This window comes from Dipodomys spectabilis, unplaced genomic scaffold (assembly GCF_019054845.1).
Source record: "Dipodomys spectabilis isolate Male_0828 unplaced genomic scaffold, ASM1905484v1 ptg000264l, whole genome shotgun sequence".
NCBI classification, from domain to species: domain Eukaryota; kingdom Metazoa; phylum Chordata; class Mammalia; order Rodentia; family Heteromyidae; genus Dipodomys; species Dipodomys spectabilis.
In genome coordinates this window covers 4391101-4406952 of record NW_024870941.1, presented here as the reverse complement: position 1 = coordinate 4406952, position 15852 = coordinate 4391101, and the positions used below count along the sequence as shown (strand labels likewise).

The following is a 15852-nucleotide window of genomic DNA, read 5'->3' as shown; positions in this document are numbered from 1 at the left end:
GAGTGGAAACTGGGCCTGGGGCCCAGCCCACAGGGACGAGGCCCAGGGCACTTCGGTCCCTTTGTGCTCAGCCAACTCCCCTTCCCTTCCACAGCAGGCAGCCGTGGCCAGGGCAGCCGCAGGTTTGCTGTGCCTTTCTTCTTCCTCTTCCCTACTTCCAGATCCCTCCCCACTCCGTCCTCCCAGCCCAGGCGTCTTAGCTCCCCAAGGAAGGCTGGAGCACAGAGTAGGTGGGAGGTCAGGACCTTTTCAACACAGACTCAGCTTTCTGTGACTATCTGGAAACACTTGAATTCAGCCAGCATCCTGCTGCCAGGCTCAGGCCGGGCTCAGAAGGTCAGAGGCCAGCTGTGGCGGTCAGCTCTTTATCCCTGGGATGAGGCCAGGAGCTCCCTTTAGACCAAGAAACAGATTCCTTTTAAAAGGGTACTTAATTCTGTAAAGATGCCACCCCCTGGAAAGATGAGCAGGATCTGTGAGGACTTTGACGGGGACACACATTTCTGAGGGAAATAGAGCTGGTAGTGAAATGCTGCATCTGCGGCAGGAGCCGTGGTCACTGCAGTGGATCCTGCAGGCAGCCTGGCACTCAGAGGACGCCGACTGAGCACCACAGTGCATCTGCTGAGTGGGCCTTTTCTCTCTCCTCCTGCAGCAGAGGCCGCATAATCTGCACACTGTCATGTGGGCCTCAGACTGTATTCTTTGTACTGCATGACACCTCTCGCCTCTCTTAAGGGAATGTGATGCCGTTCTGAGCAGCATCATTGTAGGGGGACTTCCGGCATCATGTCTGAGGTTTGTCTGCCTGTGAACTTGATATAAGTTGATGGAAACAATATGTATTCTTCAGGGTCACCCTCATTTTTAACATTACATTTGTGAGATTCATCTAGATGGTTGTGATTTTGGCTTTTAGCATTGGGGCCTCTGGGTCAAATGAGAATTCCCAAGATTATGGATTTCTTAACTTGTCACCGGCCTTTGTAACTACAGTGAGCTTTTCCTCTCAAGAATGTGGGTTGCAGGAGCTAGGAGCACTTTTTGCAATACAGAGCATCCCCAGGAAAAGGCAAATGACTGAAGATTTTCTTCTCCTCACGAGCAAAACTTGACTCAAAATGACTTACAAAGATTCAGTCCTGTTTCAGAAGACAAGAACCAGCTAGCCCTAAGACTCATATTTGAAGCCCCTGTCTTTCTCTTCCTTATGAAGAAAAGGGACAAGAAGTCTGGCCTGACACAGTCCTGCAAGCCAGGGTGCAGCCAGTGCAGGCTGGGCAGGTACCTTTAACCTTAGGAACCATGGGAACCATGTCATGGTTCTTTGGGACCAGATCTTGTGGTCCTTGTGCAGTAGATAGTGAGCTGTCTCAGTCTATTAACTGTGGTGCCAGTGGTCTGAAACGCAACGTTACCTCACAGCCACAAAACCCAGCCCCATCTTATGAGGGTGCCCTCAGTTCTGTCACCTCACGTGTGAATGACTCTTAAACGGTTTCTCATGTGCATTCATGGGGTGATTATATCGCTATGATGACGGTGTAAAGATCATGGTGGGTACCTGGGAATTAATCATAATTATTGCTCATGTGATGCTGGGGTGTGATGGGAAGGGGGTGATTCACTCCCCCTCCTCATGTAATGCTGAGGTTGATGGGAAGGGGGTGATTCATTCCCTTTTTTTTTTTTGACAATCCATTATTTTATTTATTCCTTCCATCATTATGGCTTAGGTATCAGGGGACTTCTCTTCCATAAAATTCTTTCCTTCTTTTGAGTTCTTCTTTCTCATATAGTTCCAGGAGTATGATGACCACCATGTTTTGATGGCTGTACTTTTGTGTTGGCTCTCAGTCTACTTTTCAAAAAAATATTCCAGAGACATGGAAGAGTCTCTTACTGCTTCATTGCTTAGTAATAGATACCTTCTATAGCACAATTTGTATTTATTTGTTAACTCACAAAGCCAACAGGTAGTACATAGATCAAAAAGCTCCTGTTCACAAAGCGTCTATGACATCGGCTCATAGTGCTCTCAGTGTGTTTGCTGTCCTTGGAACTTCTTTCTGTGGATTAAATCTAGGTTTGCTCCCTCTTGGGCTAATTGCTTAGTCATGCTCTTCTTTGCCCTCTGCTTTCTGGGGTCCTGCTGTTTTTTACTCATTCTTGTTGCTCGGGGTGCTCGCCTAAATTCCAGCTACCCTTATTCCCAGAAGCCCTCACTTCTTAATACATAGGCGGAAAAGTGGACAGTGCTAGCCTCATAGTGTCCACAGCCTGTGAGGCACCAGACAGTCCAGTAGGGATGGACCAGGGAACTGCGTTGGGCTTCAGACAGTTTAGCTAAAGTGGTAGACAACACTGATAACAGCAAGCAGAAAACAAAGTCGGTGTCATGAGGCTAAACTTTGAGTGAGCAAGACAGGCGATGTTTGTAAAATACACTATGTTTACAGTGGAACTATGGAAACATCTCAGATATTAAAAATTGGACTATGAACATGAAAATACGATTCTGAAATGTTAAGTTTCAATATAAAAATAGTCTAAGCTCCGGAGTACTAGAAGCAAATCAGTAAAGGAGGGGGGCTGTCTTTTAAATAGCACAGTTGTAGAAGGATTTAGTGAGTAGGTGACATTCTCATGAAGACTTGAGCTGAGCCAGCAGAGCCCTGGGGCTCAGGGCACCGAGGCGTGGGGGTGGGGTGGGCGCCCGCATCTAAGCTGTGCAGAGAAAGTTGACCTTGAGCTCGGAGAGGACAGAACGCCACGCCCTGAGGACCCTGCCTCCACTGTCAGGTTTGTGTTTGTTCTGGATAGAGATGAGGCCAAGAGACCTTGAGGGGCAGGAGAGCCGGCGTTTCTACAAACTCTCCACTACTGTAGCCACACTGTATCATAATTTTACAAGTATTTCCCCAGCTCTGTTTTTATCCTTTTTGTTTTGGGCTGGCTTCATTAGAACAGAATTTGAACGTGGCTAATGGGAGTTTTGGGGTGGGACAGACCAAGGTCTGAATCTGGGCTCTGCCACTTGCTTCGTGGTCGGTCTGTGACTCAGGTCTGTGATTCTCGCTCCTTGTGTGTACCTGGGTGCTGCCACTGTATCCAGGTCTGGTTGCATGCTGGGATAGGACATATCGGGACCTGGCCTAGCCATGGTGCCTGACAGTTCAGTAGGCAGAACTAGCCTGGTGTGTTGTGGTAAAAGGGAATGGTTTTTTCAAAACCAGCCTTTCTTTCCTTTGCAATTATTTTTCTTTTCATGAGGTGCTGTGTGATTCATGTTTACACACAGCTGTTTAAGGTTTGTCTTCCAGCCCTGTGAGGTCAGTGTAACCTGAGCACATACTGGGCGGCCTTGTCCTCTACCTGTGACCCTCTACCTGATAGCCTGAGAGCATTGCTCCTTTGTGATTGCTCCTGAATCTGCATTCTGTGATTTGAATTGGGTAGCAAAAGATCCTCCCAGGCCTTTTTGATTGGAGCTGTCAGTGGGTGCTGAAAACACGTGTGGTGTTTATTCCTGGGGCTCTGTGGTAGGCGCTGCATTCTTCCCCTGTTGAGCACAGCCCTGAGAGTAGCACATCCATGCAAGACCGCCCCCTGCTCCTAAGTGAGGCAGTCCCATTTGTTCATTTCCAGATATCTCTTTAGTATTTAATCTTTTACTCTTTGATCCAACTGTTGGATAATGAGTGACAAATTATCACAGCAGAGAATTTGTTTTCCTCCCTTGTCCCAGTTTGGGGGATAAAGAACCCAAGTTCCATTTTCCTAAGGCCTCCCCCCCCCCCCTTCCCCTGACACAGAGATGTTGTATTCATGTGAGGCACGTGTCAGCTGAGATGCATAGCTCAGATTACTCTGATGATGGGTAGACGTATATGGCCTTAGGCCTGAGAAAAACATAATGTGGTGTTTAAGAAAATATTTTAATTGGCTCTCTAATGATGACTGTGTGCCTGTCAAGTAAAAAATTCCTTGTACTTTGGAATTGAAGAATTAAGTCAAATCTGGAATTCTCTGTTCATTCTACCTGAAGAGATTGACACAGTTATAGTAGTAATATTTTTCTGCCATTTGGGTATTTTGCTGCTCTTATCAAGAGAGTATTATTTCTGTAACATATAGAGACTTTTTGTGTTTTTGTCCCCCTTGCTATTTGAGCTTAAGAAAATGCATGGCATGTGTTAGTGTGTGATGTACTCAGTGATGATGTTGCAACCATGAGCAAGCAAGTCATGTCATGGTTCCTGTCCCTGGGTAGCTGGTGACAGCCCTGCTCTGTGGGCTGGGAGAGAGTTGTTCCATCTGAGTTTTGAGTTGAATTGAGAAGATCAGATGCAGACAGGTAGTGTATAAGTGTATACAGTCATAATGAAAGCAAAGGAATCAGTAAAGGTATCTTGCAAGTGTGAGGCGATGGAGCCCACGTACAGAGGAGCCCTCAAAAGTCAAAGAAGGTAAGTTCTTTGTCTAGAGGGACATCCATGCTTAGCTCTTGGAACTTCATTTGTGTGGGAAAGAAGTATGCATGGATGGTTGAATGGTGGGTGGATGGATGGGTAAGTGGTGGGTAAGTGGATAGATGGGTGGATAAGTGGATGGATGGGAAATCTCATGAAGGCAAAAACAAAAATCTCAGCTTAGAGGCTTTTGCAGTTGTCTCAGAAAGAAATGGGTCTAAATACTAGATTTCTATATTATACAGAAGTATTTAGACCCAGTGCAGAGAAGTTAGAGAAATATACAGACATGGGAAATGGGAGCTGGAATCAGGTGCTGAGAGCATGAGGTGAGTGAAAGGTACATGTGTATAATAATGCAGAAGGAGGCTATGGGAGTTGGGGAAATAAGATGGGTGATAAACTTAGGAGAGTTGGTAATGGAGCCCATTGGTGAGGGAGATAACAGGTCCAGCTTGGAACAGTTAAGCAATTCAGTGGCCAGTCCAGCAGATAGTCACATAATCAAGTCTCAGGTTCAGGGAAGAGATTCAAGGGGGAGGTGCAGATTTAGCACTCGGTGTTTGCAGAACCCTGTAGAGGACAGTTGTGTGCAAGCATGCTTGGCAAATGAGAAGAGCAGGCATGGGAGCTAGAGCACAGCAGAACATCGTTGGATGAAGGTGGTTGACAGAACAGCTGCCGTCAGGATAACCAGAGCCAATAGTCAAAGGCCCAGAGGCAGAGTTGTCCTGAGTCCAGTGCTGATGTTTTCCAGGGTTTGAGCAGTCAGCAGAGTTACCTGCAGCAGGGTCATGCAGTAAAGTTGGGAATGGTACCTTCCACTGGCTCGGTCTCACGAGTACATTGATTACAGTGGTGCATATGTGTTTTGTGGCTACTTGGTGCCATTCGCCAGTTTTGTCTGGATTTGGAAGTGTGTCACAGAACAGAGGCTGCAGCTGATCTGAGAGGGGAGGCATGAGGGCAGAGCAGAGGAGCCAGCGCCCCTGGGGAGCCGCAGTGCAGGACCGTGTTAGAAGCCGCAAGGAGAGACACTTACTGCTGTGGAGCACACGTCGCACTTCTCTTTGGTTGCACATGCTTTCGTTAGTGAAAATGGAGCTTTTATTCACACTAATCAGGAATGAAGAGTGTAGTGTGCTCTGCATATCTGTGCACATGTATCCTGTTCTCCCTACACTGACTATGTGAATATCATTAGGACATTCATCTTCCAAGTGAGCAGTGTTTCATATTTTTTTCTGTAGTTTTCTTTCTAGCATTCCTTAAAAGTGCTGCACACGGTCCCACCAGCATTACGAGTTCTACCAAACATATCTTGCTCCTTGCAGAAGACCATTCTGCTGACACTCAGGATCACATCTGAGTTCCTTGTGGAGCCTTTCACGTTCTGCCCTGGCTTCTGGCAGACGTCACATTCTGGGATCCTGGAGTGGGGAAGGAAGATTCAGCGGTTCGCTGTCCTGCTCGTGCCGTGGTGCATCTGCTGAGCTCCCTCACCATGGAGACCGCTTCCTGATGCCCTTCTCTCTGTCAGCCAGCCACACCCTCACTCTCTCTTTAGGATTCTTCTCCAGTGTTGTCACTCCTGAGGCCCAGAGACCTCTCCAGGCATCCAGAGACCTCATCCAGACCATCTCCAGGGAACTGCTGGGCTCCTTCCCGCTCCATGTTGAAGACTGAGCAGGCCGCTAGCGTCTGTGCACTCCCGTCTTGGTCCTGTCTGGGATCCTGTCTCCTGCCTGTCAGGGGACACCGGTGTGTCTCTGGCTCCATGCCCGACCTCATTCACTCTCAGGAGCTGCCAGCCTGGTGATGCTTACCTTGTGCTCCGCTTCTTTCCAGGGAAGCAGTTCAAGTGCACGGTGTGTGACTATACGGCGGCCCAGAAGCCACAGCTGCTGCGGCACATGGAGCAGCACGCTTCCTTCAAGGTAGGGCACCTGGGAGGCAGAGGCAGAGGCGGAGGCCTGGCCAATGACGTGTTACCTGTGGATGATGCCTTCACTTGCAGGCTCGTCGCCAGTACGCGTGGAGTCTCAGGGTGTGCTCTCTCTCTCTCTTTCTCTCTCTCTCTCTCTCTCTCTCTCTTGTGTGCTCTTTTCAGAAGCACAGCTTTTTTCTGTACTTTGGAAACCAAGTCCATGAACAGTGGGGAAGAAGACACAGACAGAAGACAAGGCATACTCTTACTCACAAAACAGAGTGATAAAGCAAAGACTGTGGGCTCTGGCACATATACTTGTGCCTTTAGATGACTGCAAGCGAATCACCTGGTAGAACAAGTGTGACAAAGTGTGAGGGCAGGAAGTAGTTTTCAGGTGCCTGGCAGGTGGCAGGAGCTCGGGAGATGGTGGCTTGTCTGTCTTCTTAATAACTATTAAGTCGTATTTCTTTAATATAGCTGATGGTTTTTGTTTAACGTTGTCTATGATACAGTTATAGAGCACAAGAACTTTGGACCAGCAGATTAATCTATACAAGTTTTTGCTCACTTCAGGGCCATTCTGACCCTAACATTGCTGCTGTTGCTTATGTGGGAATGTGAAAATGGCTCTATAACGTCTCTGGAACTGGTCTTTACCTCAAAGCTTGCACTGAGCCATCTCATAGGTGCTGGCATTGTACCATGAGCCCCACAGCCATGGACCCCAGTCTCCCCATACACCATCCTGGAAGGACTGCAGCCTGAATCCAGAGGTTTTCCGCATGACACCTACTATGTACTTAATTAAAATGAAGAGCTTTATTTTACATCTCACAGGACACGATGCGTTTCTTTGGGAAACCAAACTTTCTTGGACTTAGTGCACTTATCATGCTTGAGAGCAGAAAACTAAGGCAACTGTTGCTTTATAGATGAGAAACTTAGGCCCATTGGGAAGGGTCATTTTTTGGGCAACTCCAGCTCTTGTGGGCCTTTGCATCCCTGTGCTGTTTGCAATGTGGACGGTTCCTGTTCCCTTCTAGTCAGGCACAGCTGAAGCTGTCTTTGGCCCTGAAACCTTCAGTTTTGGGTGCAGAGGAGATGGAGGAGGGGGATCACGTGGTTAAGATCGTTGATGCGTACTTACCTTCCTTTTCCTGCCGTCATGCCACGTCTGGAGCTGCTGCTCTGAGCCGGCCCCTGGGTCATGGCCCTCCAGCGGGTCTGGGCTTACTCCCTACTGAGTGGTGCCCCAGCTGGGAATGAGGGGCCACAGTGAGGAGTACTAAAGCCAACCTTGGCCTCTCATCACTCTCCTCCTATGCCAGTTGGTTAGGCATTGTTTCTCAGGTAATTGGGACTGGCAGCCACATGAAGAACTTTCCATGCCCGACACGCTCATCTTGACAGCAATTACACTTTCCTCATCATCCCTGTATTGGCTTCCTCTTGCTATAATGACTACCACCAAGATAAACATAAACTATATTTTTTAACCTTCAGTTCCCTAATTCTGAAAAGTCCAACATGAGTTCTGCTAGGATAAAATCAAGGTGTGTCTGGGTTGTGTTTCCTTTCAGAGGCTCCAGGAGGAACTCAAGGCCTCACCTTTCCTGCTTCCAAGGGCCGTTTGCAGGCCTTGGCTTTTGGTCCCTTCCTCTCTTTCGGAGCCAGCGTCCCATGTTTCATCACGTCTTCCACTCTTCTACTTGGAGGGGCTCTTGGGACAATACTGGATCCACTTGGATAACCCACAAAGTGGTCACATGACTCATTCCGCCTACAGTCTTAATCCCTTTTTGTCTCTTAGAATAATATGGATATAGGGTCTAGTGCTTAGGAGATAGACATCTTTGGAGAGGAATTATTCTGCTAGTATATCTCACTGTTTTTTTGTTTTGTTTTTGCTTTCACATCTCCTGATAGTAGAACATTTTTACTGATATCAGAAAGTTCATAATGTACACACACACACACACACACACACACACACACACACACACACACACACACACACACACACACACACACACACACACACTATACCAATGGCACACCTTCCAAAGAAATTGTTTATCTTTTTTTTTTAACCAATCTCATTTTTGGCTTTAGAATCTTGGGTAGATATTAACTAAAGTTGTTGCAGTAAGCTTGCAAGATGAAGCCAGTTTGTTTTTCTAGAGGTAGATATGTATCTTACAGTATATGGTTTATGGCAGGAAACATGGAAATAGACAAATTCCTATACTTTAAAATATGGCATGTTTTCTACTTATGTATTTATTTAGTGTTCACTAAGATTCTAAAAATGCTTACAGAACCCTTACCTTGCAAAATGTTTTTAGTGCATGTTCTTCTTTTTTTTTTTTTAATGTGGCTTAAATCTTATAGCAAATGGACATCGTGTCTGTGTGTGTGTGTGTGTGTGTGTGTGTGTCTGTGTCTGTGTCTGTGTGTCTGTGTGTGTCTGTGTGTGTGACTATCCAGGCTTGAACTCAGGGCCTGGGCATTGTCTCTTAGCTTTTTTGCTCAGGGCTGGTGTTCTACTACTTGAGCCACAGTTCTCCTTCCAGATTTTTACTTGTTCATTGGAGATAGAGTCTTATAGACTTTTCTGGCCAGGCTGTCCTCAAACCTTGATTCTCAAATCTCAGCCTTCTGATTAGGATTACAGACATATGAGCCTATCCAGAACACATAGTACTCTTGACCTTAATTAACAGTGAATATACTTGCTTGTGATGTATGTGATGGACTGCTGGCTAAGCCCAGACATCTCTAAGTAAGTGGGGGTTCCTTCCATTTATCAGCCCAGCCCCTTGCTTTCTTGCTGATAATTAAGCCCACACATTGCCATGTTAGACAGTATGGCTAGCAGGCAGGATTCACCTTGTGGATCTCTTAGATAAATATTCTCAGTGACAAGGCTGGCCAGTCCAGCTAGCAATCACCTTGCGTCTGTATCATAAATGACTATTTTAAAATAAAGTTGATCTTTTCATTTGAAGAGAATGCTTCATTTTTTTTTTGCTAGCATTGCATGTATCATTGCACATGATGTGTTAGAGGTAGATGTTTGATTCTCTGGAGTCATATTACCTGCGAAGTTGGATTTCACAAAGTAGTTGTGCAGTATTCTTGTTGGGGAGGATGATACAGAGAGAATGAGAGAGAGAGCAAGAGAGCAGGGGAGAGAGGGAGAGGGAGAAGAGAAAGAGGAGAAGGTGCAAGATAGGTGTGTGGGAGGAAGGGAGGAGGAGGAGGAGGAGAGAGAAGCAATGGATGAAAGTCAGAGGAAGGTGAGATTGGGCTTCAATCACAGCCTTGCAGAAGTAGTTCTTTAGACTTGCCCTTCTAGCTGATCTGGGTCACTTTGCCTCCGTGGATTACTTGCAAACTTGATGGATTATCTCATTCATTCCAGGAAACTATGCTCTTAGTGTATCTGTTAGATATCAAAACCTGGATATGATATTTTAAGATACTTTTAAAATTAAAAACATTAAGCAGCTAGAATAATTCTTATTTTCCTATAATACTGGCCTTTTGATCCTTGCCTTATTTTTATGAGTGGTTATTTCATAAAGGCAAGAATATAAAAGGACTAGATTATAAAGAAGGGAGCTAGCTCTTGGGTACATGACAGAATGCCCCACTTCACTTACAAAAGAATCAGAAAAACCACACTAGATTATGATTTTTTCACTTAGCTCGGTAAATGGTCCAGAGTCTGAGAGGCCTATTGCTCCACTGGAGGTCATAAGGAGACAGCAGAGCTGATACATTGTGGACGCAGTGAGAGTGGCCGTGACCCCGGTGGTCGGTTTGCAGAATCTGTCAAAACTGTAAATGCATGTGCTCTGACTCAGCATTGCCATTTGTACAGATTGATCTCCTGCAGATGAACTTGCAGGCTGAAAAGGCTGTAGCTATGCAAAGTAACAACGGAATTTTGTTTTGGTTACTCATGAAAATGTCTGCACATAGGGCAAGGATTGAATAGACAGTAGGATATCCAAGCCACCAAATCTTCTGTAGCTATAAGGTTCCAGGAGTTCTCTGTTACTTGTGTTGAATGATATAATGACATGCAAAATGAAGGTTATAAAAGCCCCAAACTATATCTACATTTCCATATTTGCTTCAAGTCTTCTATAAGAATACAAACAGAAATGATAAGTCAGGTGAGGATAGCAACTGAGTTGTTGGGAGGAAAGGACTAGAGTAAGACTTGCTTCTGTATCTAATTTTTAAATTATGTGAGTAGAATGCTTTATCTACTTAATACGTTTAATTAAAAAGCAGCAATGATTTGTAATTACAAACGACAGTCTAGAAACTACCCCACATCAAAATACTTTTTGAAATCAGTGGTAAATTGCATTTTGGAATGCTATTGAGATTCTATTTGGTATTTTCATATTTGGTCCAAATTTCAAGTCTCAGAGCAATGAGGTCTCATAGCAAAGCCCAGGATTTAGAATCCTCTTGACTGTGCCACTTGTAGGCTATGAATTTAATTTTTTTTCAGTCATGGCTGGTATGCTACCACTTAAGCCACCCTCTCACTCCATAATTTAACTTTTTTATTATAGCCTTTATTGTCTGTAAGATGAGAGTGATCTCTGTTCCCATGTGTTGGAGGTATTAAATGAAGCAATGTAATTTTTATGCAAAGATGGTATGGCACCTGCTACCTGTTGGTTGGCTATTTCTTCTTCCTAATTTTGTGGAAATGACTCCAGTTTCCCAGAAGAACTAAAGTGAGGTTAAGCCCAGTCTGATCACGTTCATATTATTTGCGTAAAACTAAATTGTGTTTAATCTCATCATAGGTGTCAGGTTTTCTTTTTCATAGGCTTTTTGGGCCTGCTGTTCTTTTTCTTTTTGCTATTATTTGCAATTATTGACTTTGGAGCCAAGGTGGTGGTGGGCTTTCCTCCGTCCACTTGCTGAAGCTCTTAACAACGAAGCATGAGAAGGCTCTGTGCCAGGAATAACAGGCTGACGACAGTTTCTCTTCCACAGGCAGTGCTTGTCCCTTTCTGGAATTAGTTTACTTAGGCTTTGCATCTCTTTAGTAATCAGATGGATTTTTTTTTTTTTTAAAAAAAAAACAAGTTCTGCCTGTGTGGGAACCATGGGCACTTGTGGTTTTCTGTAGCTTAAGTGGAAGCACAAATGCTCCCTGGGATTCAAACATGCCTTCCACGATGCCTGCAGAGTGAAGAGCTCCTGCCTGTTCCTAGCAAGCCTCTCCTGGCTACACTGACATGGTGGCGGGGGTGGGGGGGATGGGAGTGGGGGTGGGGGGGTGGGGGGTGGGTGGGGGAGGATTTTACCAGAAGCAGGTGACTGAGGCAGCAGCTTGTCCATGTGGACACAGATCTCCTGGAGAGTGCCCTGGAAGCTCTCTGGGAAGGGTTTTGTCCACACAGCATTTGTAGGGCAGGGAGGACCGCAGAGTGCCTGTAGAACCAGCCCCAGCTTGTGGTTGGAGGAAGCTCCATGCTTAGAGCACAAGCCTCCCTTCTCTTGCCATTAGATGCCATGTCTATAGTCAGATTATCACAGAATCTGTGATAATCACTCACATGACCTTAAGCAAGTCCCCTACATCTGTGTCTTCCCTGTCATACCTCACCTTTCTGTGCATGGAGATTATGAATAAAGACATTTACCGCATGCTTCTCAATGTCAGTTCCCTGCAGCTCCATCTGGTTTTGCTGGCTTCTTCCTCATAGTTACTGATTTGATGCTTGCACTCAACGTGGAGGACCTTTAATCAGGTGAACCTTCTGTGTAGAGGTCTGGTAATGTGTGCCTTCTGGCAGTGTCCATCTCTCCTCAGCAGCCCTGCCCCTTCCCCCTGTAGCTGCTGCCCATGCAACTCTACTGCTCTGACTAGGGGTTTCACTCTGCACGCACCTCTCTTGTCACCCATCTCTCTTGTCACTGTTTATGCACGTTTTTCATTGCAGTGGAACACGCCACAAGTGCCCAGTGCGACAGGGCCTATGGAGGTGGGCTGTCCTTTGTGCAGCTCCAGCGGCTCTGACGGCTTCCTGACTTGCGGAGGCTGACTCAGAAATGTGTGTGTGTGAATGTGCAAGTCTGAGAGAGGGAAAAAAATAGCGCTGTGAAATCAGCAGGTTTTGTCACCTGTGCCTTTTAGAAACTGCTCAGGGTGACTTAATGACGAAGCTTCCTTCTTGCCTTAGCTTTCTCTCTTCCTGACAGAGTGGCTGTCCCGGCCTCTCAGCAAATAGCTCCACTCCATCCTCTGAGGCAGAGGCTGCCCTGTTCTCTGTGGCCGGAAAACCCTTAGGTAGGATGAGTTAAGAAGCCAGGCAGGAACCTCATCCTGAAATGCTCTGTTGAATTTGACACGTATCTATACACAGTTGAATCTTCAAAAATTTGGCTATGAAGCTTAAGGAATGTATTATGTCTCACAGTTTAAGATTTGTGTAGCTACAGTGTTTTAACTATTGAGAGGTAAGGGAGATTCTAATCTCTGATTTTACTATCATGGAAGGACTTTTCCTAAGTGTTCCATGTGGAACAACATAATTCACTATTTTAAAAGACAAAATAATTATGGGTTGGTAACTCAGTCCTGTAATCCTAGTTACTCGGTAGGCTGAGCTCTGAGGATCAAGTTCAAAGCCAGCCTGAGCAGGAAAGTCTGTGAGACTCTTATCTTCAGTCAAGCACCAAAAAGCAGGAAATGGAGCTATGATTCAAGTGGTAGAACACCAGCCTTGAGTAAAAAAAAAAAAAAAGAAATCTCAGGCCCTGAGTTCAAACCCCAATATCAGCACAAAGCGAAACAAACAAACAAACAAAAAACAGAAAAAGACCAAGTAAAGGTAAAGTACTAAATATTCATTTGGCATATGAGATATTTGCTCTCTGGCTCAACACACCTTCCCTGGGTACCAGGTACTGCATTGGGCAAGGGGCTTTCAAGGGGAAGCCAGGCCTGTTGTTTGCCAGGCTCATAGTTCTGGGCAGCCAAAGGGCATAAAACAGTAATAGCAAATGTATTATACAGCAAAGTTATGCAGCAAGGACTATATTCCTGTCTTTTAGCCCCATAAGCTTTAAACTTTGTTTTAATTGAGTTAATAAAATAGCCTGTTGTGTCAATCCCTAGCTTGAAAGTTCTGTATTGAGTGATCCCCACAAAGTGAAGGAAGTTATTGTGATGTCTTGCTCTATCATCCATGATAATGAAATGAGTCCCAAAGGCCTTCATAATGTATTTGTGTGAAGTGGATCTATGTAGAAAAGTCCAGATATCTGAGCATGAAGACTATCTGCATGCTGAAGGGAACTGAAATGGGATGAGGCCAGCCAAGGATGTGGCTGGAGAAATAATTCACTCCTAGTTTTACAGGGAGTGGACGTTAGGAGGTGATCTCAAATAAGAATACCAAGAAGGCACACACCATAACCAGTTCAGGTTAACAGCTTGCGTGTCTACCATGCAACCTGTGGAGGCAGCTGCTTGTGAGGGTACTGTGCTCGTGTTTACATCACAGCTTCTCCCGCTGTCTGCAGGATAGAAGAGCTACCACAGGAGTGTTTCCACACCTCCCACAGGAGATGGGGAATTGGCACAGTGATCAGGTGAGCTGAGGAGCCCTGTGCTTGACATCACTGCAGGCGTTTTGTATGCATTCTTCAGCTTGCCCTGAAAAACCCTACAAGGTTGGTACCAGAGCCCCTACTTTACAGATGAGTAAACTAAGGCCCAGAATGTAGTTAGGTAGCATCTTTAGGAATAGTACAGTTTTCAAGTGACAGTACTGTGACTTCGATTCATGCCTTTGTTAACAGTAACTTTCTATTTAGTACTTTCCCTCATTTTGTCCAAAACCCAGGGACTTTTTGATTTTCTTGTCCTTTTCTTCCCTCCCACTGCTTTGATTATATAAGCCCACAGTTGTTTGTATAGCTATTAAAACTCAAGCAAAACCTTGGAGCCTAATGCTGACTCAGTGTAATGATGGCAGGCAGACCGTTTCCAAGTTCAGTAGCAATCACTGAACCCAGGGGCAGAGAGAGACCAGAGAAGTGTGAGCTTTGTGCTTGTGTTGTTTGTTTTGCTTTTCAGCGCTGAATTTGCAGGGCAATGGAGAGCCTGAGTTTGCATGCCTCTCTGGTTTCCTTTGAGCACAGGTGTGGGTGTGTGGGGAAAGGTGATAGCAGGTGGGGGTGGTCAGAAGGGGCCTTTGCTTAAATTGCTTTCAACTGAAATCTGTTAAAACCTTGGTTGTGCCATCTTCCTTTTTGCTTTATATTTCCAATGTGGCTGTAGGCAAGAATGGAAAGCATAGTTTTTTATGTTAAACTGAAATCCTGTCCACCAAAGAAGATGAGGTATATTCTTTGAAAATATTACATTTTTGACAGTACCAGTGATAAAAAACAATCAATAATCAGAGAACACTAAAGAGTCTTCTAAGCTCTTGCACAGAAAGCAATTAGTGGGGATTGATTTACTGTTATTTATTGTGATAAGATAATTGCCTCAACACAAGCCAGTTTTGAACTTGCGGTACCCCCTGGATTTAAAACATTTATTCTTTTAAATTGTTTAATTTGTCTCTGGCCTTATTTTTAAACCAGGATAGCACTGTGCTTCTTAAACGATGTGAAGACCAGCTTTTTCTTTCTTTCTGGATCTTCACCTTGGGCTTGGTTTTGTTCTCATTGTGGTCAGCCCTGGTGCTCCGTCCCAACTTGGCTTCAAGATTTGTAATCACGAAGCTTTTCTCCCCTGGCTGGATGGGCCTTGACCTTGAGCGACCCAGCTCTCAGGCGTGCTCACAATACAGGGCAACATTTGGGCATGCAAACAAACAAAAAACAAACAAACAAACTGCCCTCATCATACTTGGCCGTTGGTACAAGGAGAAGGGAATGCGTCTCCCCCGCTGTCGGTATCCTGTCATTTCAGCATTGGCAGACATCTTCGAGTGGTAGCTATGAGGAACATGAGTGCAGGGAAATTGCTTCCCTTCTTGTGCTTCTCTTGGTGGCACGTCTTTTGGGGTCTGCTTCTGCCTCTGTTCTTGCCCATCTCTGTGATGGGCAGGGCATCACTCAACTCTCTGTGTACCTGTGATTTGAGGCGGGCAGGGGGCGCCACTCCCTGTGGTGATTCCTTGGGCTTGTGGTTGCTTGAGGCCCCCCCCCCCCCCCCCGCATCGTCCCCAGCTCACTGCACTTGCGCCTGCCCGCTCCCTTCTTTGCTCTGTTCCACACGCCATGGCTGCTCTCACCTCCTTCAGGCCTTTGTTAGCCACATCCTGCTCATTTGTGATGCTAGGGTAGGACATGAGCTCTGTGAGGTACAGTGTTTTGTTTATGGTCTGCTGTCAGCACTTCATCGGGAAGGCATGAGTAAGGGGGTAGTCTGCACCACTTCAGGGCCAGAGA

The 15852-nt window shown here is 45.6% G+C and overlaps 1 protein-coding gene across 1 annotated transcript in view; it reads left to right on the top strand.

Moving 5' to 3' along the window:
• The window catches only part of Zfat (zinc finger and AT-hook domain containing), a 166065-nt gene that overhangs the window by 102638 nt on the left and 47575 nt on the right, over nucleotides 1-15852 (top strand). The window contains exon 11 of the mRNA XM_042700017.1: nucleotides 6321-6409. Coding sequence (XP_042555951.1) covers nucleotides 6321-6409 — 89 coding nt within the window. The remainder of the gene's footprint in view (nucleotides 1-6320; nucleotides 6410-15852) is intronic.